This window comes from Oncorhynchus mykiss, chromosome 3, assembly GCF_013265735.2.
Source record: "Oncorhynchus mykiss isolate Arlee chromosome 3, USDA_OmykA_1.1, whole genome shotgun sequence".
In the NCBI taxonomy this organism is placed as follows: Eukaryota; Metazoa; Chordata; class Actinopteri; order Salmoniformes; family Salmonidae; genus Oncorhynchus; species Oncorhynchus mykiss.
The window spans coordinates 33,316,917-33,344,743 of NC_048567.1; the positions used below are offsets into that span (position 1 = coordinate 33,316,917).

Consider the following 27,827-nt stretch of genomic DNA (forward strand, 5'->3'; position numbering starts at 1 on the left):
GAAAACCTCTCACTCAACGCCAACAAAACAAAGGAGATGATCGTGGACTTCAGGAAACAGCAGAGGGAGCACCCCCTTATCCACATCGAAGGAACAGCAGACAAACTGAAATGGTCCACCCACACAGACAGTGTGGTGAAGGGGCAACATCACCTCAATCTCAGGAGGCTGAATAAATTTGGCTAGGCACCTAAAAGCCTGACTAACTTTTACAGATGCACAATTGAGAGCATCCTGTCGGGCTGTATCACCACCTGGTACAGCAACTGCACCGCCCTCAACCGCAGGGCTCTCCAGAGGGTGGTGCAGTTTACACAACACATCACCGAGGGCAAACTACCTGCCCTCCGGGACACCTACAGCACCCGATGTCACAGGAAGGTCAAAAAGACCATCAAGAACAACCACCCGAGCCATTGCCTGTTCACCAAGCTACCATCCAGAAGGTGAGGTTAGTACAGGCACATCAAAGCTGGGACCGAGAGACTGAAAATAGCTTCTGTCTCAAGGCCATCAGATTGTTGAACAGCCATCACTAACAGAGGTTGCTGCCTACATGGTATTGAAATCATTGGCCACTAACAAATGGATCTTTATTAATTAATTATGAATTTATTAACTTTATTAATAATGATGTTTACACATCTTACATTACTCATCTCATATGTACAGTATTTTATTGCATCTTGCCTATGCCGCTCTGTCATTGCTCATCCATATATTCTTATTCCATTGTGTATTAGGTAGTGGTGGAATTGTTAAGATTACTTGTTAGATATTGCTGCACTGTCGGAACTAGAAGCACAAGCATTGCAACACTCGCAACAACATCTACTAACCATGTGTGTGTGACCAACAAAATTATTTGATTTGAAAACAGCTCCCCATCCAACCTGACAGAGCTTGAGAGGATCTGCAGAGAACGATGGAAGAAACTCCAAATACAGATGTGCCAAGCTTGCAGTGTCATACCCAAGACGAGGCTGTAATCACTGCCAAAGTTGCTTCAACAAAGTACTAAGTAAAGGGTCTGAATAATTATGCAAATGTGATTTCAGTTATTTTATTTGTAATAAAATTTGCATTAAAAATCTAAATCAAACCATTTGCCACATGCGCCGAATACAACAAGTGTTGATTTTACCATGAAATGCTTAGTTACAAGCCCTTAACCAACAGTGCAGTTCAAGAAGAAAATATTTTCCCAGTAGGCTAAGATAAAAAGTAATAATAAAAACACAGTAAGAATGATAATAACGAGACTATATGCAGGGGGCACCGGTACCGAGTCAGTGTGCGGGGGTACAGGCTAGTTGAGGTAATCTGTATATGTAGGTGGGGGCGAAGTGACTATGCATAGGTAAACAAACAGCGAGTAGCAGCAGTGTACAAGAGGGGATGTCAATGTATATTGTCCGGTGGCCATTTTTATGAATTGTTCAGCAGCCTACTGGCTTGGGGGGTTAGAAGCTGTCGAGGAGCCTTTTGGTCCTACACTTGGTGCTCTGGAACCACTTGCCGTGTGGTGGCAGAGAAAACAGTGCGACTTAAGTGACTGAAGTCTCTGACAATTTTAATGGGCTTTCCTCTGACACAGCCAATTATATAGGTCCTGGACGGCAGAAAGCTTGGCCCCAGTGATGAACTGGGATGTTCGCGCCACCCTCTGTAGCGTCTTATGGTCAGATGCCGAGCAGTTGCCATACAAGTCGGTGATACAACCGGTAAGGACGCTCCCAATGGTGCAGCTGTAGAACCTTTTGAGGATCTGGGGGCCCATGCCAAATCTTTTCAGTCTCCCGAGGGGTAAAAGGTTGTCGTGCCCTCTTCACGACTGTCTTGGTATGTTTGGACCATGATAGTGCATTGGTGATGTGGACACCAAGGAACTTGAAACTCGACCTGCTTCACTACAGCCCCGTCGATGTTGAATGGGGGCCTGTTTGGCCCGCCATTCCTGTAGTCCACAATCAGCTCCTTTGTCTTGCTCACATTGAGGGAGAGGTTGTTGTCCTGGCACCACACTGCCAGTTCTCTGACCTCCTCCCTATAGGCAGTCTCATCGTTACCACCTGGGGGCGGCACATCAGGAAGTCCAGGATCCAGTTGCAGAGGGAGGTGTTTAGTCCCAGAGTCCTTAGCTTAGTGGTGTTGAACGCTAAGCTGTAGTCAATGAACAGCATTCTCACATAGGTGTTCCTTTTGTCCAGGTGAGAAAGGACAGTGTGGAGTGCAATTGAAATTGCGTCATCTGTGGATCTGTTGGGGCGGTATGCAAATTGGAGTGGGTCAAGGGTGGATGTTGTGAGCCATGACCAGCCTTTCAAAGCACTTCATGGCTACCGATGTGAGTGCCACAGGGCGGTAATCATTTAGGCAGGTTACCTTCGCTTCCTTGGGCACAGGGACTATGTTTGTCTGCTTGAAACATTTAGGCATTACAGACTCGGTCAGGGAGAGGTTGAAAATGTCAGTGAAGACACTTGCCAGTTGGTCCGCGCATGCTTTCAGTACAAGTCCTGGTAATCCGCCTGGCCCAGCGGCTGTGTGAATGTTGACCTGTTTAAAGGTTTTGATCGCATCTGCTACAGAGAGCGTTATCACAGTCATCCAGAACAGCTGGTGCTCTCGCGCATGCTTCAGTGTTGCTTAAAAAAATAAAATAAGGCTGTAACATAATAAAATGGGGAAAAGGTAAAGTGGTCCAAATACTTTCCGAATGTACTTAATACACACACTCACTTGGACTCGAGCAGGGCAGCCATGTTGTGCACGATGAACTGGATGCACGACAGTTTGAGCTGCTCAGCGTTGTACATGGCAGAAAACTGCAGCAGCTCCGCAGCGTTCTTCAGCGTCACTGAGGAGACGGAAGAGGAAGCCATTTTTTAAAACAAACAGGACAGTGCTCTCACACGGGTGATTTTCAAGACAAAGCTGTTTGACATGTTGACAGGCAGGAGAGAAAGAGAGGAAGACAGAGGCATGGGAGGAGAGCAGAGAGGGCTAAGAGGACAGAGGGAAGATGAGAGGACATACGGTTCTCAGTGATGGCCACCTCACACATCTCCTTCAGTCGGGTGATGAGAAGCTGATCGGCCACCACCAACACGTTGCAGACAAACTCCACATTGAGAGACTCTGGAAGTGGATAGAGACAGACTTTTAGCTTCCAACTACCTTGTGCATCAAGATCAAAGTCAACATGAGGTTCGTAAATATTATTAGGGGTAGCCACGTGGTAGACTTATTTTTAACTCAATATTTATTTAATTTACTTATTTGACAGGGACAGTGCACATTTAGCAACATTACAGAGTCAATGTGTATGTACCCAAGTTAGCAAAAGAGCTCATTTCCATCCATAGTTCCAAAGCATTTTTCACTGAGTGTGTGTGTGTGTGTCTACAGGTTGTATATGCATGATCTGGTGTGTCCTGTACCTTTGATAGTGGGAGACTCGTCAGTGTAGACATATTCTAGGATGACCTGCAGTATCTCTGAGCTGGTGGGCATCTCTAGGGCACTACAAGAAGTGGCCTGTGGGGGGCACACAACAACTACATCACCATCACTGATCACAAGTAGCAGCACACTTACTCAAGCACAATGTGAGACAATGTTTTCAGAGCCAACGGTTACTTCTGGCAATATTAAAATTAAGCTTTAGTGTACAATGAGCAAGACCTCCAATTGCCAGCAACTAAAACAGATATTTTATCAATTGTAAAAACTAATATGGATTGATAAACATGAAATAAAATCAAAGACAAAACATAACATACCTCTATCCAGGGGTTCCCCAGCATACTGTGGAAGTACTCTGAAACACATGACATGTTTACAATAGAACTGCCACTAAGAAATATCCAAAAATCATCCCCCAGACACATCTTACTCCTTAATAAAAAATCATTTTCAATTGAGATTCTCCATTGAGCATGCTTTTAGTCCAGGGCTAGGTTTAATCTGTGTACCGAAAACTGGTCCCACGGCTTTAACAAATGACTGGCCAATCTAGTGTCAGATGTCTACAACCTTGAATAACCTAAACCCACAGTTCACCCTACAAACTCCAAGAAACGCAACCATATGTTGACACATGGTAGCTCACCAAGTCTGGCACACAGCACACACTTGTGACAGGGGAACTCCTTGCCATCCTCAGACCTCAGAGTGACATCACAAAGGTAGGAGCTTGGGGGAGACAGAGATACAGCTTAGACGGGGAACAATATCTCCGCTTTGATATTTTACTACCCTGGTTTTCTGACGACACACACAACTGAATAGAGTCACAGAACATTGACTTGAATAGGAATGTCCATTCTAGTAATTACCTTTCTATGAACACAACATTGTCTCAGTTTAAATTGCCACGTGGCAATTTACTCACCACTTTTTCTGGTTATATCGTGGCTTGTTGGCCGTCATCTTAAGCACTACATTGATCTTCCCGTTGTCATACTGCACTCCATCCAAACTGTAATAAAATGTTTTTAACAAAATACACTACGGGTTATAACATGTTAATAATGGTTTTACTCTACAATGGTAATGGTTTTACTCTACAACACCCACAAGCTTCACAGGACTAGTCTCATGTCTCAAACCCAAACACTTCTGTCAAGTCCGAACTGTTTGAGCTACAAACTAAAAGGACCCCACCATCAAAATTCTGAGACTCTTACAAACGTGTTCTCCGTTTTACTCTATGACGCCCACAAGCGTCACAAGACTCGTCTCAAGGTAACCCGGTAAAACATTTTTTTTTTAAATGAATAGGATTTTAATGGGCCATTTTTTTGATACATTGTTGGACATTCGGTTGTGCCACGTATGAACATGTTATTCAATGCGTTTAAGGCTAATAGCAGAAGCCCAAATTCAATGCTTCATCAAATATTTGAAAAAATATACACCTACAGGGGTCCTAAAATCCCAAATCAGATAGCTAAATGACCCATGGTATGACCATCTTAAAAAACTATTCTAGATATTAACAACCCCCCCCCCCCAGGGGTTAAAAGCAAGACAAATAACAATAAACATGTCGTCCTCCACAAATGTGAAAAACAGCGCAAGTGGTGTCTGAGATATCGCATGTGACTTACATACTATACTGTACGTATAGTTGATTAATAATGTGTAATTTTGTAAGCACCGGATCTCTATGGCAAGGCGCATCATTCACCTAAATTTCGTCAAAATCAGCCAGTGTTGACCGAGGTATCACGTGTTAGCTAGACTCATTACCCTGAGTATTTGTGCCAAATTTCATCACCACGAGTCAAACAGATCAAGATATATAACATGTCCCTGTAACGGCGCCACCGTGTGGTCAATATGAATGTTCTTGCACATGAGTCTTGACAGTGTTTGCAAAATGTGTACAACTTTGTTAAAATACAAATATCCTTGATTGATTTATATAAATCTATGTGCCAAACCACACCCACGTGAATTTTTATTGGTCATGTTTCAGGTACTAGTTTAAAAGTATTGCGTCGAGAGACCTTTTCCCATAGTTATCACATCGTCAGATCAGTCACTCGGTGCCAGAAGAGCAGCGTTTTTCCACAAAATTAAAAAATAACGTGAGGTGCATGACCTTTCAAAGTTTGCATTTTCAATCACATGTTATAGCGCCACCATCTGGCCAATCAATATAATTTTGTAAATGCCAGCTCTCAATGGTAAGATGCATCATTCAAGTTGTCAAAACCGGGCCACTGCGGTCTGAGATATATCGCGTGTGACAAACATACGAACGGACCAACCCACAGTCCACTACCCGATTTCATCGTGGGGGACAACAATCATAACCAACTCATTATTCACCGTGCCGACAGACTCCCCATGCCGAGCTTCTTGGCCACGCCCTGTAAGGTCTTGACCGGGTTGACTCTTCCTCCCTCTCCAGCTCCAGCCTTGCCTCCCTTGCCTTTTTTCCCAGGCTTGGTGCCCTTGCTTTTGGGCTTGTCTCCGTCCCCTCGGGCCGATGGGGTCAGCGAGCGGTACACTTCCAGGGCCAAGCGGTCCCTCAGGTTGCCCTCATGGAAGCCCAGGTCCTGCAGGCTGCTGATCAGCTGCTCCTGCTCCGGGTCCTGTTGATTCTGGTTCTGACCGAAGACTCGAGGCCGGTGGCCCTGCACCAGCAGATCACAGGAGTCGGTGTAGATGAACTTCAGGACGTGCTCCAGCATCTCAGGGCTCACCGTCTCCACCACCAGCAGGTCACAGCCCACCGCATCCTCGCTCCTCCTCACCTCCCCGTCTCCCTCCCCCCCGTCCGGCACCAGCTGCTTCCTGAAGAACTCGGACCTCATGGACAGGAGGTACTTGTGGGCGGGGAAGGTGCGGTCTCCAGCCTGCAGGGTCAAGTCGTGGATGCTGTCCGTCTCGTCCGCTTCCTCCAGCAGGCCCCGGAAGTGTTGGGAGAAGGAGGAGGGAGATACGCTGGGAATCTCAAACAGGCTGGGCGGGGGAAGGACAGAGATCAGACATTTTGTTCACGAATCAGGGTCATGTTCACTAGGCACGAAATGCTCCAAAACGTAGTTAAACAGGGATGTACTATCTGAACTTCCCAACAAACACTTATTGTCCATTTCAAAAACGTTTTGTTACAGTGTGGCCAAATAAAGACACAGTTAAAATGTTTTAAAAAGGTGCGACAACACAGAGGAACGGTACCTGGTTTTAGGGTCAGACTGCAGCACTCCAAAGTTGCGTCCCTTGGAGTCCATGGTGATGCTGACCGCACGGTGGACATAGGGGAGCTTCTCCAAGCGGATTCGCTCGTACACAGTTCCACCCTCTGGGTAACCACACACCTCCACACTCCCATCTAAAGCACACAAGGGAGAAATGCTTTAGTAAAATGACAAAACGCAGTGATTCTAACTTACTTCCCAATGATTCAAATCCAAACAACTTCTGATTTATGCTGGGATGATAAACATCCTGAAAAACAGATAAATAGTACACATTACTTACATTCAAGGGTGCAAAAGAGTACTTTTGAATCTAAGTCTGGTTTACTATTTTTCCATACTTCATGAAGTTCATCATCCACCATACATGTAAATGAGGAAAGTGAAAGAACACTGGTTGTCCTCAGAAGTATCATTGTGTCGTCACTGAGCTATGAGAGTAAACCATTTTCTCAACTCACCTTTCTTCTCCACGCTCTTCCTGTACTCTCCGTGCCACTGTCCGCTGAAGCCCTCCCCTTCCTGTGTGACAAACATCATGTTGTTCCTGCTCAGGGCGATGTCTGTAATGAACACCTGGCGCCCATATGCCCACCTGCATTGTCTCACCGAACCGCCCACTGAGCGCCAGCAGAAAACCTGACGGAGAGCGAGAAATCGCAATAGCACTTTAGTAATCCAGAGGGACAATTAAAGGCATTGTCAGTCTGTGGTGACAACAAATGCATAGAATAAACATAGATCACACAGATCAACACACATCATCATCCAAACAGAAAAAACTAAGTAATAAAGAACGGGATAAGATAATCAATGGCTCAAATACATCAGCTTGAGGGGTGATCATATGGAGTGAATCGTTTGAAAATGAAGAATCCACCAACAAAATGAAGTATTTGTTATTTTTCAATGTGTTGGACCCAGCTGGTCCTTACCCTCCCAGCTTCATCCAGGGCCAGGATGGCCACCTTCTCTCCCCCTCTCTCATTCAGGATCTGGGGGTCCACACGATGGTCCAGGCTGCCTCCGCTCACAAGGACCTTCCGGATGTTCAGTTGTCTGAAAGAGAAACAACAATTTTCTTTTTTACATATATTTTTTTTTTAAAGAGCGAGTGACAGTAGAATGATCATCACGTATCTCTCGCTCTCTCTCTCCTGTTAACCCTTTATTGCCTATGCCCTGTTTAAGCCAGGAGGGGGGTAACTACTAAGCTATATGGAATTGTTTTAAGAAGGTCATACCAAGGATCATTTTACTATTTGATTTAAGACCCCTTGAAGTATAAAAAATAAAAAAAAATTGCTAAACTTTCTAAAAACCTTTCATATTATAGGGTAGTCTATAGATTGCAGAGATAAAAAAAGGTTACATCCATTTTAGAATAAGGCTGTAACGTAACAAAAAAGGTGGAAAAAGTCAAGGGTTAGAATAATTTTCTAATGGCACTATACATATACATACTTTTGTGTATGTATGTAGACACACATACAAATTAGTGGACTCCGCCATTTCAGAACCACCCGTTGCTGACAGGTGTACAGAGTTGAGCATACAGACATGCAATCATCAATGACAAACATTGGCCTTACTGAAATGCGCAGTGACTCAACGTGCCACCATCATAGGATGCCAACTGTAAAGATAGGTGGGGGAGGAATAATGGTCTGGGGCTGTTTTTCATGGTTCGGGCTAGACCCCTTAGTTCCAGTGAAGGGAAATCTTAACGCTACAGCATACAATGACATTCTAGACGATTCTGTGCTTCCAACTTTGTGGCAACATTTTGCGAAAGGCCCATTCCTGCTTCAGCATGACAATGACTCCGTGCACAAAACGAGGTCCATACAGAAATGGTTTGTCGGGATCGGTGTGGAAGAACTTGACTGGCCTGCAGAGAGCCCTGACCTCAACCCCATTGGACACCTTTGGGATGAATTAGAACACCAAACGTGAGCCAGGCCTAATCGCCCAACATCAGTGCTCGACCACACTAATGTTTATGGCTGAATGGAAGCAAGTCCCCGCAGCAACATCTAGTGGAAAGCCTTCCCAGAAGAGCGGAGGCTGTTTTAGCAGGGACCAACTCCATATTAATACCAATGGTTTTGGAATGAGATGTTGGACGAGCAGGTGTCCACATACGTTTGGTCATGTAGTGTACTTTCATAAATGAGAGCAAAACAACCAACATGTACGTGTTCATGAGAGTCTCACCTTGACACAGAGGGGTCATATTAGTATGTAGCCCAAACTGTTCTGACGCTACAGACAGAAGTTGGGAGTTCGGCTGTACCGACTTCAGACGACGCTTGTGTGGGTCGCAGAGTAAACACCATCGCGTTCGTGAGACTCATATCTCCATCGAGTGGTCATAATAGTTTGTAGGCCAAACCGGTCGGGTGCTCCAGACCGATACTCAGGATGTCTCATGGTCTGACAAACTTCGCTCTAGCTCTGTCACCTTTCACCGCAAATGCAGAAGTGTTAAATAGGCGGATGCGGTGGATTGAGACACATCCAATGCAAAACAGATCTCTCTAGCTTAAAAGAGAATTATTTTTAAATGGGGATTTTTGTATTATGCTAATTCGATCAACCTTAGGTTAATGTCATCTCTCTCTCATAAAGAAAATGTTATTTGGAATTCGGTCAATTCAGGAAGTAAACTGAAATGTGATTCCAATTCTCCTCAATGAGAAACTGGAATTGCAGTTGACTTCCTGAGATGAAATGGAATTAACCGTGAACCTGATAGTCACTTCTCCACTATCGGTATAGTCACCTGGATGCCAACTTCTTACACTGATAGTCAGCTAGCAGGTAGACATCTCCCTTCTCTGTCACCACCAACGTTGCCCCATTACTGGCCACTGCCATGGCGATGGTGACGTCCTTGTGGTAGAGGGCAGACACCTGGCGAGGCGCGGTCACACACCTCTCCCCGTTGGGGTCCAACAGGTAGCCTAAAGGTCAAAAGTCAACCATCACCACATATAAAGTCAAGGTAGGGGAATGATAGAGCATATAATTAGTTACCTTGGCTTAACTTCAAAGTCATTGGAAACCAATGTTATGCTATGGTGTGCCAGTCATCATGACTTACCCAGCTGCCCTCCGTTCAGTCCCACTGTGTAGACAGCCTCCCTGGTCCACAGAACTGTGTGGAATCTCCCCGCTGCTACACCAATAACAGTCCTGCCTTTAAGGGTCTTGGAGAATACCTACATCCCATTGGACAAGACCAACGTCAGTCAACAACCAATCCACACTAATTCAGCTTCCCTCAGATTCAAGTGTCTGCTGTGTACATGTTTGTCTTCTGATGCATTGGATTTGTTCATGCAATTGTCATAACAAACACACACATATATTGCTAAATGAGGCCCCGGGAGTTTTTTCCTCAGCTTGTCCTACTCCGCTAACGTGGTTAGGGACAACGCCCCATCTAGCTGCCTAGCTATGTAGTCTCTATGTGGGCACCATGCCTGGCCAGGTGTCTCTCTTACCTGTTTGGGCAGGTGGCTGGAGGCGGGCGGGGGAGCCAGTCCCAGCTGGTGGAAGGTGTTGAGGCCGAAGGTGTAGACATAGCCCTCCTCGGTCAGCACCACCGTGTGGTCCTTGGCTGCAGCCACCTGGGAGCAGTGATGAGACAGGAGCCCCTCCACCATCCGAGGAACCTGACCGATGATAAAAATCCACAGCCCTATTTCACTTTGAATAGTATGTTATTTTTTTATTTATATATCAAATACTTTGAACGTTTGCTTCGTTCAATATATATTAAAGTTGACACTTTTGGGACGATTCCACTGGTTACATTGCGCCAGACAAGCTCAAACACATTTCAAAAAAAGTATTTCAAACCAGGTTAACACAGGTTTAGCACAGGTGTGCAAATCAACCCCAGGTACACTCAGGGTAGAGTGGTTACAGCTCATCAAGCTAGAAGCAGGTGAACAGAGTTAAACAGCCATACAGGAAGTAGCCTAGCAGTTAAGAGTGCTGGTCCAGTAACCAAAAGGTTGCTGGTTCGAATCACAGAGCCAATTGGGTGAAAAAACTGTCAATGTGCCCTTGAGAAAGGCACTTAACCCTAATTGCTCCTGGGTCGCTGTCAATAATGGCTGATCCCTGGTCATGACCCCCTCTCGAAGGGTGTCTCAGGGGGAGTGGGATATGCAAAATAAAAATACAAAATAAAAATCCAATTCACACATGGGTAGAAAATACACTTTATGTGACCAATAAAATGTGATATGTCAGATACATTATAGTATTCTCACCAGATATGTCTGTTCGTCCCCGTGTCCCAGCCGACCTCCCTGCCCGTGTCCACATGTATACACCTGCCCCTTCTGAGACAGGAACACGGAGTGGAACTTACACAGCACCACCTGAGAGGAAAGGAAACACATTTTTGGGGGTAATCAATAATGTAGGTCTATTCAGTGAGACAATTTTGCTCCACTGTCAAATTCTCATCACAAGAACTCAAAGAAAAAGACCGCAGCATGTTTGATTGATTGTTGATTGATTTCCGTGGCCAAACTAAGCCCTCTCGTAGTAATAGTCAAATAGTGGTGGTACTATAGGCCGGGGCACAAGTGGAAAAGTAAACATCATTACTAATGCATTGTCCCCTCCAGCTCTCAATAGGGCGAAGGGGATGTTTCCCCGATGTATCACATTGATAACGAGACAGCCCCACACACATACCCGGCTCATTTAATTAAAGCATGTCATACTGGGATAAATATTTAACCCCTAGCACCTGTTGGACTGTGGGCAGGTTGCACTGAGGACAAAGGCTCTGACTCCATGTAGGGGTACCAGTAGGTCACTGAGAGGTCTTGAAATGGGATCTGCTCCCCACTGAGCAAAGGTCATGAAAATGCACAGGTCATGAAAATGTGTATAAAATGTAGACGCTAAACAGCAACCTGCCATACGACAATAATGAAACTTAGATCAACTCAAAAGTTGGGCCATTACCTTTCAATATTACATCGGATATAGCTATAACGTATCTAACCCAAAGACTTTAGTCAAAATCTGTACTTAACTAGGAATGCATGCCACCCTATGACATCATGAGCTGTAGCAGAGCACGAGAGCTGATGATGTCATAGGAATGAATTCTCTAGCATAGCTCCCTGTGAAAAGGTCCTTCCTGTCAAGAGTCTAAATAACCGCTGGAAAACAGTTCTAACCATAGTCAGGGTCTACATTTCCACAAAATGACCTCATAGATCTCTACAACATTACCTAAAAAACACAAAGTTATCTTACAAGGTTTCTTCCTCAGACCTCTCAGCACCATCTATACCAGTGATGGATTCTGGGTTCTAACTCCTAAACTTGGAATAGGGTTAATTATCAGGTATCATATTGAAATATTGAGTGCTTAGGTTTAGAGGGTCTACACCAGAAGTTAATGGTTATCTGTAGGAGGAAGATGTAGGAGGGGTGCAATTAATCTTGGAATGTACCGAGTACAGGGGAAACGATCACGTGGCAGCACTGATATACAGTGCCTTGCGAAAGTATTCGGCCCCCTTGAACTTTGCGACCTTTTGCCACATTTCAGGCTTCAAACATAAAGATATAAAACTGTATTTTTTTGTGAAGAATCAACAACAAGTGGGACACAATCATGAAGTGGAACGTCATTTATTGGATATTTCAAACTTTTTTAACAAATCAAAAACTGAAAAATTGGGCGTGCAAAATTATTCAGCCCCTTTACTTTCAGTGCAGCAAACTCTCTCCAGAAGTTCAGTGAGGATCTCTGAATGATCCAATGTTGACCTAAATGACTAATGATGATAAATACAATCCACCTGTGTGTAATCAAGTCTCCGTATAAATGCACCTGCACTGTGATAGTCTCAGAGGTCCGTTAAAAGCGCAGAGAGCATCATGAAGAACAAGGAACACACCAGGCAGGTCCGAGATACTGTTGTGAAGAAGTTTAAAGCCGGATTTGGATACAAAAAGATTTCCCAAGCTTTAAACCTCCCAAGGAGCACTGTGCAAGCGATAATATTGAAATGGAAGGAGTATCAGACCACTGCAAATCTACCAAGACCTGGCCGTCCCTCTAAACTTTCAGCTCATACAAGGTGAAGACTGATCAGAGATGCAGCCAAGAGGCCCATGATCACTCTGGATGAACTGCAGAGATCTACAGCTGAGGTGGGAGACTGTCCATAGGACAACAATCAGTCGTATATTGCACAAATCTGGCCTTTATGGAAGAATGGCAAGAAGAAAGCCATTTCTTAAAGATATCCATAAAAAGTGTTGTTTAAAGTTTGCCACAAGCCACCTGAGAGACACACCAAACATGTGGAAGAAAGTGCTCTGGTCAGATGAAACCAAAATTGAACTTTTTGGCAACAATGCAAAACGTTATGTTTGGCGTAAAAGCAACACAGCTGAACACACCATCCCCACTGTCAAACATGGTGATAGCAGCATCATGGTTTGGGCCTGCTTTTCTTCAGCAGGGACAGGGAAGATGGTTAAAATTGATGGGAAGATGGATGGAGCCAAATACAGGACCATTCTGGAAGAAAACCTGATGGAGTCTGCAAAAGACCTGAGACTGGGACGGAGATTTGTCTTCCAACAAGACAATGATCCAAAACATAGAGCAAAATCTACAATGGAATGGTTCAAAAATAAACATATCCAGGTGTTAGAATGGCCAAGTCAAAGGCCAGACCTGAATCCAATCGAGAATCTGTGGAAAGAACTGAAAACTGCTGTTCACAAATGCTCTCCATCCAACCTCACTGAGCTCGAGCTGTTTTGCAAGGAGGAATGGGAAAAAATGTCAGTCTCTCGATGTGCAAAACTGATAGAGACATACCCCAAGCGACTTACAGCTGTAATCGCAGCAAAAGGTGGCGCTACAAAGTATTAACTTAAGGGGGCTGAATAATTTTGCACGCCCAATTTTTCAGTTTTTGATTTGTTAAAAAAGTTTGAAATATCCAATAAACGTCGTTCCACTTCATGATTGTGTCCCACTTGTTGTTGATTCTTCACAAAAAAATACAGTTTTATATCTTTATGTTTGAAGCCTGAAATGTGGCAAAAGGTCACAAAGTTCAAGGGGGCCAAATACTTTCACAAGGCACTGTAGCTTTCATAGTGTTCTTACGCTGATAATTAGAACACTGGGGATCGTCAACTAGATTCAGCCGCGGCCCGATATGTTTTTGAGCAGATGTTCAGGGGCCGGAAGCTAATTCAAAATAATATGTAGACCGCAAATTGACCGCAAGAAGCCCAAACAGATAATGTTTGACTAAAACAATCATTTCAAACCTTGTTTACATTTGTATACGATCACATCTCTCTATTATGCACAGGAATACTTGGAACAGATTTATTAAAATCACTTGGAGCTGATTTCCTGCTTTTTTTACAGTCTTATGCCCAACAATGAAAATATATTTTTCTCCAAAAACTTGGGGGCCAAATGAGACAATGGGCCACAAGTTGGGGAACCCTGCTCTGTACTAAAGAAAGAGAGACTGGGCAGTAACACAGGTGTTGTATGGTGCCAATAGCCTTAATCACACTAAGGGCCTCCACATGGCCATTAGGGACACTGTAGAGGGGACCGCACATAAGGCCAACGTGGGTTTAACCATGCAGAGCTGGGCTAGACAAAGCCAGACACAGAACCCAAGCCCAGTGCACCTGTCCTACTCCTCTGTCATTCACCCTCTCACTAAAAAGGAGCTTAGAATTTATATTTCAATTTCTAAAACCCCCAAATCCATAGTGATAGGAGGACAATGATGTCAGTCAGTGTTTCCCCGGTATTCATTCAGCAGCGGCGCATTGCCTCTAAACTGTTGCCACCACAGCAACAAAAAAAAGGGACAGTAAAAATATATATATATATATAGCGATGCTAGTGATAACTGTCTTCTGGTAGATGTAAAGGCTTTCCCCAAAACATACTCAACTATATGTTAAGTTAAAAGTAGCCTATGCCTACCTGGTAGAATGATTTCATGATTATTTGCGTCAATCCAGTGGGCATTTGTTTTGCCAACTCCATCACGTGTGCTACAGAAAAACACTGCAAACTAAAACAGTGCTAGGTGCATGTGCACTTGAATTAAAAGGTAACTACACATAAGACAGACTTCAAAAGTGGTCTCCTGATGTGATTTTAGCTTCGTTACAAGAGAGCTACATAATAGCCAGTTACCATTGCTGTGATTTTACCCCTTATACCGTACACAACCACCCAATAAGAACAATGCCAACTTATACGAACACCTTTGTTTCCTAGTTCCTACCCATGCCCGTTGTTCCCAGGAGAACAGCCTGTAGTGAGGGAATATCCCAGGAGGGGGGCTGTTATCCAGGAGACCCAAACGGGACAACCGTGTTTACATAAGCATTGTTGTGATGGATCCCCCTGGTGAGCCATATATTGAGGCCAAGTCTGTGTGGAGGGAGGAGGCCCCAGGAGACTAGGATGTTAAAGGTGGGGAAGCCCTATCATGACTCATGTGACTATCTAATAGCTGGTGGCAAACAGAGGCAGAACACCTCCCCTTTAAGAGGAAAGGAACAGAGCGTAGACTGAAAATAATTAAAGAGAACAGTTATTGGATCTCTATAGTAGTCCGTTTGTTTACCTGTTTGACGTAAACCCTGGTACGGGCAAACAGATCCACAATCTCCGGGTGATGCCTGCTCTCCTGGTTCCCGTGCCCCAGACTGAAATTGGTGTTGTTCCCCCAGGTATAAACCTCAGTGGGGTCTGAGAGAGAGAAAACAAAAGTTACAAAACAATGTTTGTCACAGCCAAGTCTAGTGATGCACCAATATCACATTTTTTGGCCAATACCGATATTTTCCTTGCCAACAAAACCCGATACCGATATTTAAAATTTTAGCGGCCTTAAGCATTCTAGTACAGTTAAATAGTTAACACACACACACGGAAGCAGCGGTCTAAGGCACTGTATCTCAGTGCAAGAAGCTTCACTACAGTCCCTGGTTCAAATCCAGGCTGTATCACATCTGGCCGTGATTGGGAGTCCCATCGGGTTGCGCAAAATTAGCCCAGCGTTGTCCAGGCCGTCATTGTAAATCAGAATTTGTTCTTAACTGACTTGCATAGTTAAATAAAGGTTACACACACCACACTGACCAAAAAGTGTATTTGTTGGCATTTACGGATGTCCCCATTACCAGTAAAACATAATCAAAACCTATTTCTTTCACTTACTTGCTGTGCCATTTTGTTGTTCATTTATTCAGTCGTTTCATTCTCCACCAGGATTTCTACAGAACGTCGTTTGGGTCTTTGCGTATCAAAAAAGATACACGTCACATAACGACAATCTGTTTCAGTAGCTATAGTTAGCTAGCGTCGGCCGATACCGATGTTGGCATTTTTAGCTAATATCGTCCGATTCCGATATGTTCACCGATATATTGTGCACCCCTAGCCAAGAGTTCCAACACTATTTTCTACAGGTAAACGACAACGATTGACAGCCGTCTTTACTAAGTGCTTTAAAGAAACATCTGCCTTTTCACTTTTTAGTCATGCATTGTCTAAATGAGAGATGGATATGAAACGATAAGCGATCCTCACCAGTCTTCGTAAACACCACATGTGCTGGCCTGTCCTTCATGGTTAAGTCCAGGACAGAGAGGCCCTCCTTATCCTGGGTGGAGAGAATGCCACCATGCTGCAACACAGAAGCACCATTCTAGACTAGGGCCAGTATACTATTTCCCTATAACTACATCTAGCTGTAAGTGATGTAGCGGTTAAGAATAGAGTAGCAATCATTTAAAGTGGCAAGAAAAAGTATGTGAACCCTTTGGAATTACCTGGATTTCTGCATAAATTGGTACTAAAATTTGATCCGATTTTCATCTAAGTCACAACAATATGCAAACACAATGTGCTAAAACTAATAACACACATTATTGTATGCCTTGTCTATATTGAAAACATAATTTAAACATTTAAACAGGTTGGAAAGAGTATGTGAAATCCTAGGCGAATGACTTCTCCAAAAGCTAATTGGAGTCACGAGTCAGCTAACCTGGAGCACAATCAATGAGACGAGATTAGAGATGTTGGTTAGAGCTGCCCTGCCCTGTAAAAAAACAGACAACATTTGAGTTTGCGATTTACAAGAGGCATTGCCTGATGTGAACCATGCCTCGAACAAAAGAGATCTCAGAAGACCTAAGAATTATTGACTTGCATAAAGCTGTAAAGGGTTACAAAAGTATCTCAAAGCCTTGATGTTCATCAGTCCACGGTTAGAAAAATAGTCTATAAATGGAGAAAGTTCAGCACTGTTGCTACTCTAATTAGGAGTGGCCGTCCTGCAAAGATGACTGCAAGAGCACAACACAGAATGCTCAATGAGGTTAAGAAGAATCCTTGTTTCAGCAAAAGACTTACAGAAGTCTCTGGAACATAATACCATCTCTGTTGATGAGTCCACAATATGCAAAACACTAAACAAGAATGGTGTTCATGGGAGGACACCATGGAAGAAGCCACTGCTGTCCAAAAAAAACATTGCTGCACATCCGACGTTTGCAAAAAAGTACCTGGATGTTCCACAGCGCTACTGGCAAAATATTTTATGGCCAGATGAAACTAAAGTTGAGTTGTTTGGAAGGAACACACAGCATTGTGTGGGAAGAAGAAAAAAAAAAAAAAAAAAAGAGCACAGCACACCAATACCAGAACCATTCCCCAACTGTAAAGTTACTAAAGTACGGTGGAGGGAGCATCATGGTTTGGGACTGCTTTGCTGCCTCAGGGCCTGGACAGCTTGCTATCGTCAACAGAAAAATGAATTCCCAAGTTTATCAAGACATTTTGCAGGGCCATCTGTCTGCCAATTGAAGCTCAATAGAATTGGGTGATACAACAGGACAACGACACAAAACAAACAACAAAATACTGACCTCAACCTGATTGAGATGCTGTGGCATGGCCTCAAGAGAGCGGTTCACACCAGACATCCCAAGAACATTTCTGAACTGAAACGGTTTTGTTAAGAGGAAATGTCCAAAATTCCTCCTGACCGTTGTGCAGGTCTGATCCGCAACTACAGAAAACATTTGGTTGAGGTTATTGCTGGCAAAGGAGGGTCAACCAGTTATAAAATCCAAGGTTTCACATACTTTTTCAGAATTCCAGGAAATACAAAAAGGGTTCACATACTTTTTCTTGCCACTGTACGTAGAGGCCAAAAGAGGCCCAGTCATCTAAACATTAGTTCTGAATCAGAGGAAGACTCACCTTAATGAGTGACATGAGGCAGTGAATGTGTCCGTAGAAGGCACTGCGGTGCAGGGCGGTCCAGCCAGACTCCTTGTCCTTCACCATGAGGTCAGGGCTCTTGCTCTCCAGCATCCACTCCAGCAGGGCCCTCTTGCCCAGTGAGGCGGCCAGGTGCAGGGCCGTGCGACCGAAGGCGTCCCTCAGTGTGGCCGCGTTGTGGCAGTGGGCGTTGAGGAAGGCCCGCAGGCTCCCCTCTGAACCCCGCGTCAGCGCCGCCACCACTTCATCTGCATGCCGCACGGAGCGGCATTTTGGTGTGCAGTCCGGGTTTGCCATCACCACGCTCATCCTGAGAGACTTCTAAACTTTGCAGTAAACTCCCTGCTCTAAAGCAGCAAGCTTACCCAGTCACAGAGACCCTGCTCCCCCCACTACCAACTCTAAAACAAACACTGAACACAGCAACAAACCCTAAGAGAATGCTTTAGGTCAAGTCAATGTGACTTTGAAATTATAATGTTTTGTAAGTAGCTGCTCTCTGAAGAAAATAGAAAAGGGTGGGATATTGTTATGGGGTGCTAGAATTGTGCTTGTGTTGAGATTCCACCGCACCCTAGCAACCCCATGGCCTTGTTTTAGGTCATCTTAGTCCACCATGTAGACCCAAAAGCTCAACACAACCAAATGTGTTAGAAACATACAATGGCATCAGGAATTCAATAAACGTATATATAAATTCTACACTTATATAAAATAAAATACAAATATACTATAAATATATTACAAAAAAATATTCTCTCCTTTTCCAACTTCAAAAAATATATACACAATATTTTACAAAAGGCAGGTTCAATAACCCTCCAGAAAGTCCCTTCAAATAGTCCATCAAAATTGAGGGGAAAGACCCCCTTTCCCCCCCAAAAACACACAAAACCCTTCTCAAAACTCCATAATTGTATTGGGAACCTGGGGAATAAAGGGTGGACAAAGTCATTAGTTGTAAAACACTGGAAGCACATGCAAGGTAGAGAAAACAACTGGATTCACAACATAAACCTGGCATGTACTAAATGTCTGTCCACAATGCCACAGAACAGGCCTATTCAAAGTGCCAAGAACAAATGCATGCTCTGGAAAATCCAACGTACCCATCTTGCTCTTTAACTGTACTATGCTATATGGCTTGCTAGGTTTTAACCGTTTAATCTATGTTGAAAGGTCAACAGAGGTCAGAGTGCAGTTCAGCACCCCAGATAGGCAGGGACAGCCAGCAAGGATCAATTGACTTGACCCTACTATACCTATAATAGTAGTCCAGCTAAGCTATGTCTATTGACTCCAGGCCAAAAATAATGCACAAAAGTTTTATTAACACGAAAAAAAACAATTAAGGGAATCAAAATAGTAACATACAACAGTTTGAAACTGACTGTTTTCACAACATGCACAGCTTGGAGTTGTGAAAGTGAAAAACATGTTTTTAGATATAATAAAAAGGGTATTTAAATAAAGATGCATTGGTCTGCCAAATACTTGTCAGCTGTATGGTGTGCATTAGATGTCCACGGTGTAGTTAACATAGCTAACATATGTTGATTAGCTACGTAGCGAAGTAAGTAGCGGATCCAGTCGTTGCTGCTTCCATCTAGCATACTTGCTACTTAGTACAACTATGTTATTAACTAGTTAGCTGACGTTAAGCCTCTTAGGAGACTAGCACCAGACATTAGGCCTACAATTTTTTTACTCACTGGGCAGCTAGCTACAATGTAATCCAGTGGTATTACAACTAGTTATATGCATGTACACCATGATTTAACAGTTTCCTACAAGCGAATGAAGCGTTCATTCTCTAAATCCTGGCTAGTTACCTACTACATTGACAGCTAGCGAGCATTTGAACTTGGCTAACTGTAAATTAGCTACAAACCATTAACATATTGGACAATCTCAAATACTTTAAACTAAATTAAAACTTGTTATATGCGTATTGTTGGCTTGTTACCCTGATGTGACCATCGAGATCTGAATGATGCTACTGACACATCATCGCTAAACTCAGTTAAATTACCAATGCTAGCGAGTTGCAGTGAAAATAGATTGCCACGATCACATTTCGCTTTCTCACCTGCCGCTAGATGAAGAAGAAAGTGGTGATGAAGCTTGCTCCAAAGGTACACACCGACTGTGTCATCTTTTCAAAAATATACATCGCTAAAAGCTCTTATTAAACCTGGATATTTGGCCAGAACAAACCTACTCCGCAGTTATGTAAGGATCCAAAAAAGGAGGGTGGCTGGGTAACACGGAGATTTCCGATTGGTTGAGAGATCTTGCAATCCCGTTTTCAATTGGACAGTGTCATTGCGTCATAGTGAAATTACCATACGAAAGTCTGATCGAGACCTCAGAGGTCTGGTTGCATTTGCCAATGTCGAGTTGATTAAGCACTTTAAATGGTAAACTCGGCACATGTACTGAATGACTGCATTAAAAATATTAACACCGATATGTGCAGCAGTCACGGGAGAGCGTATATCTTCTAGACACACATGTAGGTCCTTGATAGCGCCCCCTGTCACAGATGATTGGCACACCGTCAAAATCATTCCACTCGATTGATTAACGTCACTGCTTTGGAGAAATTGGCTGTCTTTAAATAAATGAAAAGTGACACATATTCTGAGTTAAGAGCTGGGAGTAGACTAGTTACATTAATGTATTGATTGGGGGGGGCAGAGTAGGTCCAGGTTTGCCTACCCTTGGGCCACTGGTTTTCAACTTGAAAATAATAAATAATGACTTTAATTAATAAATGCATGAAGGTTACTGAAAAGGAAAAATTATTTCTCCTCCACATCTCTTAGTTTCAATTGATGGTCATGTGGGCTCCAGTTAAGAATATGTAAGGGGTCAAGGGTAGAGCTAGGGTTATAAATTTGGTTCCCACCAGGGCTTGACACATGATTATATATGGATGAATATTTCCTTCTCTTTTTTTGCTACAATAGCAGCATTATCCTGCATAATCCCAGGAGAACAGTTCTGCTACTGACTAAGATCAGGAGGCCAGTCCTCAGAAACCACCACTAATGAGGAAAGAGTGCAGCCAGAAAGACTTTGGTACAATACTTTGGTAAAACTTCACATTAGGTTATTCTTCAGTGCCTATGCCTGTGTAGTTAAGAATAGTTTCAATGCAAAACGCTATATATCAATTTTCAGAAATGTTGGTAAATAGGCTTTTTAAGTTTAAAGAATGTAGGAAGGAGATTGGTGTGTTTTTTCAGAATCTTATCATGTTATGGGATTGCTAAATGGGGCAGCAAGTAGCTTAGTGGTTAGAGTGCTGGGCCAATGACCAAAAGGTTGCTGGATCGAATCCCTGAGCTGACGTGATAAAAATGTGTCGTTCTGTCCCTGAACAAGGCAGTTAACCCACTGTTCCCTGGTAGGCCGTCATTGTAAATAATAATTTGTTCTTAACTGACTTGTCTGGTTAAATAAATGTTGTTGTTTTTTAAGGACAGACATGTATTTGTTTTAAATCTATCACTAGATGATTTTATTTCATAGAGACAAACAATCACATTTTGTTGCAAAATGAGATACAATACATGTCCAAAAGTATGTGGACAACCTTTCAAATGAATGAATTTGGCTATTTCAGCCATACTCGTTGCTGACAGGTGTATAAAATTGAGCACACAGCCATGCAATCTCTATAGACAAACATTAGCAGTGGAATGGCTTTACTGAAGAGATTAGTGACTTTGAATGTGGCACCGCCATAGGATTCCAGCTTTCCAACAAGTCAGTTCCTCAAGTTTCTGCCCTGCTAGACTGCCCTGGTTAACTGTAAGTCCTGTTATTGTGAAGTGGAAACTTCTAGGAGCAACAAAGGTTCAGCCGCGAAGTGGTAGGACACACAAGCTCACAGAACGGGACCGACAAGTACTGAAGCATAAAGCATGTAAAAAATAATCTTTCCTCAGTCGTGACACTCACTACCGATTTCCAAACTGCTTCTGAAAGCAATGTCAGCACAAGAACTGTTCGTCAAGAGATTCATGAAATGGGTTTACATGGCCGAGCATCCACACACAAGCCTAACATCACCATGTGCAATGCCCCACGTGGACTCTGGAGCAGTGGAAATGCGTTCTCTGGGGTGATAAATCACGCTTTACCACCTGGCAGTCCGACGGACGAATCTGGGTTTGGCTGATGCTAAGAGAATGCCCGAATGTTTGGTGGAGGAGGAATAATGGTCTGGGGGTGTTTTTCAAGGTTCGGGCTATGCCCCTTAATTTGAGTGAAGGGAAATCTAAATGCTACAGCATAAAATTATATTCTAGACGATTCTGTGTCTTCTATCTTTGTGGCAACAGTTTGCGAAAGGCCCTTTCCAGTTTTAGCATGACAATGCCCCCGTGCACAAAGCGAGGTCCATACAGAAATGGTCAGTCGAGATTGGTGTGGAATAACTTGACTGGCCTGCACAGAGCACTGACCTCAACCCCATCAAACACCTTTGGGATGAATTGGAATGTCGACTGCGAGCCAGGCCAAATCGCCCAACTTCCGTGCCCGACCTCACTAATGCTCTTGTGGCTGAACGGAAGGAAGTCCCTGCAGCAATGTTCCAACATCTAGTGGAAATCCTTCCCAGAAAAAAATTGCCTATATTTAACAGTCATATGAGATCTGGGCTCTGGTCACATGTAGTGTACAATACAGCGAATAGGGTGCTACTTGGGACGAGGCCAACTAAACGCTATAGCATGAGGCTACATTTATTATGGATAGAATTTACATATTAAATATACAGGATAAAAACATTCTATTCCAGTTAAACAATGGGATATATATAGCATTTTGCAACAAAAAACAACAACATTTTAATACACATCTAAAATCTATGAATTAAAAATCAGTCAAATTTGTCACACACATAAAGGTACACATAAGCATTTATTTCTGATGAAAAAACACAAATGTGGAAAAATTGGTGGATATTGAACCGTTTTGGAAAAAAACTATTTTCATGCTGCTCTCCTTTATTTGGACCAGATTAAGTTCGGACATGGAACCGGAAGATCCTGGTGACCAGCAGTTTAGCTATCTTAAAAGGGGATACGTTTCTCTTATGTAATTACAAAAACATTACAGTGGATCACTAAAAATTATGTTAATAGATGATTATCAATTAACATTTTAATAGAATGTTGTTACAAGAGTAATTACAGTGCAGGTAGCCTAACGGTTAAGAGCGTTGGGCCAGTAACCAAGAGGTCACTGGTTTGAATCCTTTAGCTGACTAGGTGAAAAATCTGTTGATGTGCCCTTGATCAAGGCACTTAGCCCTAATTGCTACAGTAAGTCGCTTTGGATAAGAGCGTCTGCTAAATGACGTACATGTAACTACATGTATAAGAACATGAAATTGACTGTGTAAACCTATGTACTGTCTCTCTCAAACACACACACACGCAGGCTTCTTCACACTAACAGCAGTGCTTGGTTTCTCTCCAACCCAGAACTTCATCAGTGTTATGCCCTGGACCCAGGGGACTATGTGCTCCTCTTCAATCAATTAGGATTATATATCGGCTGTTAACTAATCTAAATTAATGATAACTGTCTAAATTAACACATGTACTGTATGGCCGTGCTGTCGGGTGAGGGGGATCTAGTACACTCATTTTGTGGGACAAAAAATATAGTAATATTTTATAAATTATTATATATTTTTTGTTTATTTATCTGCAGCACCATCAGCACCCCTATTTCCCATGGCTATGCGTACATGTTACTGCTGGCTATTAAAAAAAATTGCAGCCCAGTAGGCTATATAGTACATTAAACCACCCACATTAGCTTTCGATTGTCATTCCCCTCTAAAAGCACATAATAGCCTAAGTGAGGAAGTGCATTACACAACAAGTGATGGATTTTCATTTGACAATAATCTTTCAATCGAAACATAAAGTCTGAGACTAATGGGTTCTTGTGTTCTGAGGTTTAAAATTGCATTCCCTTAGCTCTCCAGCACATTGGCTGAGTGGCCCTGATATCTACAATGTATCTGAGATGTAATTTACGATATTAAATCATATGCAATACTTGTTTACAGTTTCCTAATAATTGAGTACAGTTGATGATGCATTTGATTTTGGATCGAATACCTGTCATTAGATTAGACCAGGCTACTTCAGCTATGAAGCTGTGGTTTATTTTGGCGCACACCCATGTCATTTCCTTGACCACAGTGAAATGCCCAATAGAAACTGCGCATATTGTGATTGTGTATGCATTTAAATAAATAAAGGAAACAAGAAATGTGAGCAATAACAAGGATATATAACTAATGTTTCATTTGTTGGACTACAACATCCGTTTACTGAAGTTTCCTTGCTCACCCGTTGTAATTTAACATGGTATAGCCCTCGCAGTGGTTTGTGCCGCCGCGGACTAATTTTCTCATACTCCACTTGGAGAAGAGTGTATTCAGTTGATTCGAGGGAAGCAGTGTTGGACCAAGTGTGTGCACAGATGCTTTTGTTGTATCGTGTGTTCTGGGCGTTATTGGGAAATCTCCTCGAAATCTAATGGCTGTTTACGCACTTCACTTCAAAGGTTGACTCGAATATATTTGAGGGAGAACGGTGCGATCAAACGAACTGCAAGCGGATTTGAAAGCCCCCACTAACACGAGGATCATGGTGAGAGACTTGATTGGCAACCGAAACTTTTCTCTGCGTGTAAATGTATTGCGAGGATGCTGTTTAGCTAATGAATGTAACCGCTGCCTCCCAGTTTCAATCGGAAGTAGAGCTATTTCCCGGAAAAAGGTTGAAAAGTAGCCTTTTCCACGTGGAGGACAGGAACTTGAACGTGGATTGACTCGGGAAAAAAAAAACATTTGTGCACTGTAATAAGCACTGTGCTTCGTTTCATCTATCAGATTCATTGGAACCACAGGTGAAAAAATGCGTTTTGTGAGCTCATTGTTATGTTGTAAACTTGAAGAATCCCGGGAAAATACGACTCTGCTTCGTTTGTGGTTTTTCTTTGCCATCCTTGTTTCAGATTCAGCCTGTCCTGACAAATGCGTCTGTTTCACATCCACGGTAAAATGTGTGAACCAGGGCTTATTCATGGTTCCGCAACCATTGCCAGCAAACACTAAAACCCTGTTTATTACTGGGAACAACATTTCTCATCTCACAGCTGGGTCTTTCCCTGTGCCTCTTGAGCAGTTAACAGACTTGTATCTCACGGGAAACCAGGTGGAGCTGGTGGGCCACAATGTATTAAACAACTTGCCAAATCTCAGACTGCTAGACTTGAGTAACAACAGGATTCTGAATTTTAGTGCTCAAGCCTTCCCTGATTACAACAAACTGCTGGATCTGAACCTCAGCAGGGCTTTTTACAACCATTCTTTCATGGATGAGCTCTTCAGCCTGCTACGGAGTGGCGGAGCCCTTCAACTTACCCGCTTAGACCTGTCTAACAATGACCTGGTTGTCCTCCCTGAGGGCATGTTCTCCCACCTCCCCAACCTCACCATCCTCAACCTACAAAACAACTCCCTCATTTTCATCCGGAACGGGACGCTGAGTGTTCCTCCGCTCCGTGAGCTAGACTTGAGGGACAATACCCTGAGGCAACTACCCAACACTACACTGATGGACTTCAGCCTCAAGCCTGGGCTTCAGGTGCATCTGGCAGGGAACCCTTGGCTCTGTGACTGCAATATTGAGGACCTTGTGGCCTGGCTGAGGAGCTCCGAGCAGGTCACAGACAAGCAGAATATGACCTGTTCTGACCCTGAGGTTCTGCGGCAGTTACCGTTGCTCCAGATAGAGGACTTGGAGTTGGAGTGTACCTTTTCAGGTGAAATGAAAAGTGTGCTGGAGACCTCGTATGTCTTCCTGGGCATGGTGCTGGCCTTGATCGGAGTGATATTTCTGCTGGTCCTCTACCTCAACAGGAAGGGGATAAAGCGTTGGATATATAATATTCGGGACGCGTGCAGGGACCACATGGAGGGCTACCATTACAGGTATGAGATCAGCTCGGACCCCAGGTTGGCCAACCTCAGTCTCAACTCCGACATTTAAGAGGACCGCTATGTGAGCCAGGGCCCCACAGTGACTGAGGCATTATGACTTGTCAAGAGCAGGATATGCATGAGTATCTCTGTAGTTCCGGGGGGCTCCGGCCTGCAACCCCCCCCCCCATAGTACTGTCCAGACTTCTACACCAGTCATGACTCTTAGTATCCTCAGTCATGACGACCCACAATCTGCCACCACGCATGCCCTTGGCCCCTGCAATGCAGTGTCTATTTGTTTTTTCACCTTTTCATGTAGATCAACGATCCATGGACTGAGAATCATGACTCAGATGGGGTTTGTGAGAGGGCTCTATGTAATATAACATTTTCCCTTCCTTGAGCAAAAGAGGATGGTATGTAAAACTCCCAACTAAACAGACTTATTTTGACTGGTAGTAACTAGGCTATATACATAGGATATATATATATCCTTTCTGCTGGTTATATTTTAAACACTTTTTTGTTTTTTTGTATTGCTATGCTTGTTTGGTTGTATTTATTCCTTTTTAATATAATTATTAAAGCACTTGCTAATTTCTCTCACTAGTATTGCACTTGTTAGGTGGACATTATCAACATTTTTCATGATGTACAGCTGAATAAAATGTCTTGCATTGCTGTTTTCCTTTCTCGGCTGAGGTCCTTTAAACTCCAGTGACTGAGGAATGTGCAGGTATTTGGGCACCAGAGAGATTCCCGGTCACGAAATGGAGAAGTTCCCACTCCCTCGTTGCAGGTTCAAACACATGCATGCAGACAGAGGTCATCATGCCACAGCCAGCACCGACCATACCACACAGGCAAGACTTCACATGTCACCTTTATACATTAACTCGTTCTCTGTCAGCTCGTGCAGATGAGACATTTACAGGCAGCAGCCGTTGTTGACTTTCCAATTTTTACTCTGAAGAGGTGAGAAGGCTAACTGGGACTTCTGAAGGTGGCAGAATTGACCTTGAAGATGAATTGATTTGAATTACTTTCCAATTAAAGTTAAGTCAACTTCCATTCTATTTGGGAAGCGAGACGTGACTGAATGTTCCTGTCCAATTAAATCCCTACTAGGATTCGGATAGAAATCCCTGGCGCGATAGTCAAGTGATTGCATACCTCAGAACCATCCAAAATAATATTTTGAGGTGTAGCCCATGGTCAGTGGATTTCTATCCAAATCCTCTTTGGTCCAACTACACCAGTTACAGGATTGGCACCCATTCAAAGCATTCTGACGTTGTGAGCCCAAAGGGGGAAAGTTGAGGGTTGTCTTTCCTGACAAATGCTAATGAAGGTGCACAGTACCCAAGGTTGTTACCAGGAGGGCACTCTACAGGCAGTATGGTATGGAAATGAGTTCATAATCTGCTTTAATCTGCAGTGTTTTAGGTGTGTGGCGTTTTAAAGTATCTTGTTTTTCAAGCATTGTTTACTTTCCTGCTAACTAAATGCTGTGCTCTTCTTTTTTTCTTTCTGGTCGTTAAGTATGTACGAGTAAATATCAAATGTGGAACATTATTTTACAGGACAAGTGTTCATAATCTGGATTATAAAGTAACTGCGGAGTTGGTGAACGTTTGAGTAAAACACCTGGCCATTACCTCACCATGCACATTGAAGACCACCCGGGAGGTAGTGTGAGCTAACGAGCACAAACAGAAACGCACTAAGTCTCTGTGCACAACTAACT

The 27,827-nt window shown here is 43.3% G+C and overlaps 2 protein-coding genes across 2 annotated transcripts in view; one reads left to right on the top strand and one right to left on the bottom strand.

Annotated features, from left to right (window-relative positions):
- Nucleotides 1-20,325, bottom strand: part of LOC110518895 (inhibitor of Bruton tyrosine kinase) — a 36,127-nt gene extending 15,802 nt beyond the window's left edge. Inside the window, exons 1-18 of the mRNA XM_021596266.2 lie at nucleotides 20,147-20,325; nucleotides 18,037-18,984; nucleotides 16,357-16,453; nucleotides 15,389-15,513; nucleotides 11,003-11,113; nucleotides 10,226-10,396; nucleotides 9,823-9,940; nucleotides 9,502-9,682; nucleotides 7,652-7,775; nucleotides 7,178-7,355; nucleotides 6,697-6,850; nucleotides 5,842-6,477; nucleotides 4,397-4,483; nucleotides 4,115-4,197; nucleotides 3,786-3,823; nucleotides 3,444-3,540; nucleotides 3,040-3,141; nucleotides 2,743-2,860 (exon numbers count right to left, since the gene is read on the bottom strand). Coding sequence (XP_021451941.2) covers nucleotides 2,743-2,860; nucleotides 3,040-3,141; nucleotides 3,444-3,540; nucleotides 3,786-3,823; nucleotides 4,115-4,197; nucleotides 4,397-4,483; nucleotides 5,842-6,477; nucleotides 6,697-6,850; nucleotides 7,178-7,355; nucleotides 7,652-7,775; nucleotides 9,502-9,682; nucleotides 9,823-9,940; nucleotides 10,226-10,396; nucleotides 11,003-11,113; nucleotides 15,389-15,513; nucleotides 16,357-16,453; nucleotides 18,037-18,366 — 2,750 coding nt within the window. The 5' untranslated portion in view covers nucleotides 18,367-18,984; nucleotides 20,147-20,325. The remainder of the gene's footprint in view (nucleotides 1-2,742; nucleotides 2,861-3,039; nucleotides 3,142-3,443; nucleotides 3,541-3,785; nucleotides 3,824-4,114; nucleotides 4,198-4,396; nucleotides 4,484-5,841; nucleotides 6,478-6,696; nucleotides 6,851-7,177; nucleotides 7,356-7,651; nucleotides 7,776-9,501; nucleotides 9,683-9,822; nucleotides 9,941-10,225; nucleotides 10,397-11,002; nucleotides 11,114-15,388; nucleotides 15,514-16,356; nucleotides 16,454-18,036; nucleotides 18,985-20,146) is intronic.
- A 4,125-nt stretch (nucleotides 20,326-24,450) lies between these two features.
- Nucleotides 24,451-27,606, top strand: tpbgb (trophoblast glycoprotein b). The gene has a single exon (XM_021596277.2). The coding sequence runs from the start codon at nucleotides 25,011-25,013 to the stop codon at nucleotides 26,145-26,147; it is 1,137 nt and encodes a 378-aa protein (XP_021451952.2). The 5' UTR covers nucleotides 24,451-25,010; the 3' UTR covers nucleotides 26,148-27,606.
- The last annotated feature ends 221 nt before the right edge of the window (nucleotides 27,607-27,827 follow it).